This window comes from Sphaeroforma arctica (genome assembly GCF_001186125.1).
Source record: "Sphaeroforma arctica JP610 unplaced genomic scaffold supercont1.272, whole genome shotgun sequence".
NCBI classification, from domain to species: Eukaryota; class Ichthyosporea; order Ichthyophonida; genus Sphaeroforma; species Sphaeroforma arctica.
Genome location: NW_014040286.1, coordinates 92,359 through 97,297, shown reverse-complemented (window position 1 = coordinate 97,297; position 4,939 = coordinate 92,359). Strand labels below are relative to the sequence as shown.

General features: G+C 41.4%; 1 protein-coding gene across 1 annotated transcript; it reads right to left on the bottom strand.

Annotated features, from left to right (window-relative positions):
• Positions 1–161: 161 nt before the first annotated feature.
• On the bottom strand, positions 162–3,913 carry SARC_04683 (hypothetical protein; the record flags this gene model as incomplete). Its single annotated transcript, XM_014301492.1, has 6 exons — positions 3,835–3,913; positions 2,910–3,098; positions 2,295–2,407; positions 1,197–1,312; positions 587–810; positions 162–227 (listed from the first exon to the last, which is right to left on the bottom strand). Coding segments are annotated over exons 2-6 (601 nt in total), but the record flags the coding sequence as incomplete, so codon positions are not given.
• Positions 3,914–4,939: the final 1,026 nt, after the last annotated feature.

The following is a 4,939-nucleotide window of genomic DNA, read 5'->3' as shown; positions in this document are numbered from 1 at the left end:
CATACATACATACATACATACATACATACATACATACATACATACATACATACATACATACATACATCATACATACATACACACACATATATATATATATATATATATATATGATATAGAATCAATTCAAATATGAATATAAATACATATCTTATACAAGTCACACACCTCGTGTTTCTTTTTGGGGCCAAAGAGCATGTCCGATCCATACCATAGATCCGCCGGTCCTACAGTCATGTACACACATCATGTCCGTGGCAGGTGGTGATGGTTCAAGGGTTATAAGGTGTAGTTTTTAGGGTTTTAGGTTTCAGGTAAGTGATCCTCAAGTGTGTACCGACTGGTAGTGCGAATGTCTTATACTGATCTGTGGGCAACTGTGTGCAAGCATGCATGTACATAAACGTATGCGTGTAGCACGATTTGTCGATGTAAACAACAACAGAATACATCGACATATTTATAAACAAACATACACGCATATACACACGCAGCATACACATATATACACACATACACACTTATGCTCTACATACCTATATATACATCCAATTTAAACAACCTACAAACCCACATACATACACACCAGTGAGCTCGCGAACACAGCAGTCGCCGTGGAACACGGTCATTTGCCCCCGCATAAGATAGAACGCGTGGTCGCCAAACAAGCCATCCTCCACCCATTGTTCCTGAATTACACAGTATGTCCATTGCAGGCGAGACGCTAAACGCAGACAAACGTCCACGGGTATGTTGGTACCCAATAGACGTACCACCTTGTCAAAGTGCGAGTAGAGCTTGATTTCCTTCCTGTATTTGTGAGTGTGTGTATTGGTGTGGAATGAGCTCGTATTTGTCATGTGGGCATGAGATCAGAGTTCAGGACTAACGAGGCAGTTGTTCCACAAACGACGCAGCCCCTTGGAAGTAGCAGCTATAAACAGAGCTCCCATCACGCCGCCGTGTTGCGTATATATATATATATATATATGCAAGCGTTATTTAACTCTGGCGACAAACCCTTTCGAGATCATCAATACAAAACGTATTGTCTCCAAACGGCTGATACAGAACTGAGCCCACCCCTATATCTCCCACAGCAGTTGCACAATTTACTGAACCGTGGAGCTGATATGCAAACAGCATCGACAGAGGGGCATATCCATAAATGCCAGAATATGCACGCATACACTTACAGCAGATGCGGGGGATAGCCGTTGAAGACATGTTCGACGTCAAAGCGGTGTCTGAGGTTGTCTTTGTGCGTTGTATAGTGCCAGATACGCCTCTCTACTTGCTTCGGGAGATTGTTCTGTGTCAGGCAGTGCATATATATATTAGTCTACCAGCATGATTTGAGCTAGAGATAGACTGTTCAGCGAATGTGGTGTAAACATGAGCATATGTTTGTTTCTTCATTCGCTTGTAAGTTCGAGAGAAGCTGAGTGTAACCTTACAAACAAGTGAAAGTGAAACGTAGAACCGGAAGCAGCGTCAGTGACAAAGCGGATCAGCCCATAAGTACAAAGCGTACGACTGGGAGTAAATTATGTGACAAGAGCAATCTCAAAACAACGGAACAGTATAGAACTACTCGTAGGTGTATAAGCGTTCACGGGAGTATACAATAGTCCAAGAACAATCAATACGTTAAACGTGAGCAAACATACAACCTTCAAACCTACGAAACAACATAGCACCCATGGGAACACATCTCATACTACAATTCAGTATACAGAAACACCAACGAGATATTGCCCAAAAAACTACATACAGTCGCATAGTAAACATGTTGGCTAAGCAGGTACCATGCAAAGATAACATTGGTGTGCCACACATACACCCACAGAACTTGGCAAAAAAAGGTACTTTACGTAAGCAGTTGCGCATGCGCAGTCAGCACAACCATAGTCTAGTCTGCCTAGAATGGGTATACGTGCATGTAAATACAACCACCTCCCACCCTCGAGCCACAGATATATATCCCTGTTCTGTTGTCCAGACTACACTACAAAGTTGCCTGTGCCTGTGCTAAAATTGGTCTACAATTTCCCTGTACTATTCGTGTATACATACCGTGTATACATACGACAATGCTTGATATCGTCCAATGACATTCGAGACACAATCTACGTTTCCTATAAACTGGAGAATATTCGATTTCCGTTTTCTGTAAACTAGAGAATATTTGGCTTACGTATTCGATATACTGGAGAATAATCGGCTGACGGTTCTTATATGCTGGAGGATATTCCACCTACATTTTCTATGAACTGTAGAATAATCTGACTTACGTTTTCTATATACTGGAGAATATGCTTGTTCTTCGCAATGTTGGCCACATTATCGGAGTAGAAGGTGGAAACCAGCATCACTACGTAACCAAAGATAAACGCGTCGAAGAAACCTGCATTCATCCAATGTAAGCAATTACAGGTGTAGGGAAAGTAATAAGTATGCGAATAAGTACACTATCCTTCTACCATACGCCGTGTGCCCACTTAAATACATGACACGTGACAAACTGACAATCGTTAAGTTTCAATTTATACAATGTTGTTTATTGATGAAGGAAGCAGAAGTGGCTGTATTGAAAATATTGGCAGTTGGCAGTGAAACGCACGAGAAGCTCTATCGGTCTATCTCTAGCAACAAACGGGCCCACACCCCCTACAATAATTAATAATGTATAAGTATGTATTACTTTCAATCGTCGCAGCAATAATATACGTAGATAGAGACACTGTTCTTCTAGCTGCCTCAACTCGTGCGTGCTATTGTGTCAACTAACTATCACAGGGGTGTGCCTCAACTCGTGCGTGCTATTGTGTCAACTAACTATCACAGGGGTCCAGCCAACGAAGTACCGTAATCGACTAAGAAAATATGCACTGAAAGAAAACACACACCTGTGACCACCATGATGACATTTGCAAACCAAATTTGATTCAGTGTATTGGGTGTGATATCTCCATATCCCACCGTTACCATGGTAACCACGATGTAGTAATAGCTGTACGTGTACTGCGTGCTGAAGTCCGCGTCCTCGAACAATTCCGCACTGTCGTTGTAGTAACTGACGTGTGGATAGACCCCATCTGCGAGCATAAGCGTGCATGTCTGTGTTAGTGTATACATATATGAATTAACATATATATCGTATGTGAGTGTGAATATCCTACTAATTCTGATCATAACGCCAAACGAAGTTGAGACGATAAATAAACCACGATATGGAGCACCGCGGCATTTGATGTCGTTTCCCATGAACACAAGAGAGCGCGGCGCAGGAGTGGATGCATTGGAATAAATCTACTAGAAGAGTATGTACAGACATAGCCTTCTAAATCAAACAACGGATGATACAGATGAGTACTTGAAGAGTGTGTACAGATAATACATATGTATACGTCACTCATGCTCACGAGGACTATACCGACTGGCAACGCAAACAATATATATCCTAAGGATTCCTGGCTGTACATAACGATATATTGCTAGTTATACCCGCCGTACCTGCAGGGAATGAAGATATTTACATGATTCTATTGATACTGGTATATGTCCTCGACGCAGTGCATGCATGGATGAGGTTCCATCGTGAATAACCACAATGAATGTACACATACACATGTCTATGAATCAAGCCCAGCCGTACATATGCACATGTGTATACATTAAAACAAACAAACTTAATCGGATATTCCGCAAGCAACAGCACACGCACACTAGCAACCCAAAGAATGTGTTCATTTACACATGGATACATATCAAAACCAGTGACCTAATCAAATATACTTCCACACATATCTATAAATCGAGATAATGACGTACCGAATGTTTTGCAAGAAATATCCACACACGCATCAGAAAATCTGACATCAAGACAAACAGACTTGCCCGAATGTTTGGCAATAAAGAACCAAATACACGCCAACAGATTCATCAGCGCAATCCAGCCGACAAAGATCAGTCCCAGTCGTACCCATGTCAGCAGATTGGCATTGAGCGATTGAATGTGGTCCTGTATTGAAATAAGCAGAATAAAATTAGATCGACAGGACACTAAAATGGTGATGTATATAAGTATTGATAAAACAAAGAATATAATTGGGGCTCATACTGCATAACAAATGAATAAGACTTTGTAGAGACAAAAAGAACGATATCAGGCCCATAGGCAGTACATGGTAATAGAAAAATATCGGGGCAATGGACGTAAAGTGCATTTTTAGGGTTTAATAACAACGAAAAGTGAATGGGCGTACTATATGAAATGCATAAGGAAAAGATCGAGTCACGCAGCAAATAGAACCGGTCAAAGACAGTGTATATGACCATGGGGGAGCGATTACGGCAATGGCAACCACAACAATTAAGCAAAAGACTACGACCTCCACGCGGAGATAGACACAGGCTTAGCACATACATGCACATAGAGCTCGCTTACAACGCACAAGTGAATGTCACGTACTTGATATCTACATGTGAATGAAAAACGTTTACAATGTACATTTAGATGGCACAGGCATAAAACGTACAAGAAACTAGCACATCACTGAACAATCACGGACCAGTAAATGACGCATGCTGAACAGACGCAGCAGCTTGAGCAGGGCGATCCACATGGCTTCCTTGACCCAGATGGAAATGATACCCCATGGCAGGGCTCCCGCAAGATCAATAATGAACCATGTGCTCAAGTAGTGCCGTAAGGCGCGTTTCTGTATATAGCAAGTAGAGCTGCTTAATATTGATAGCCACACTGTAACGAGTATTGGTATCTGTAGCTGGTACGAAATATGTTTCGAGTAGCCAAGTGTAGAGTACGAGTTTTATTTACATGTACGTGTTGAGGCACGGAATGAAATAGGGCATCGCAGATTACAGATTACAGATTTATATATACATATACATATATACATATATATATATATAT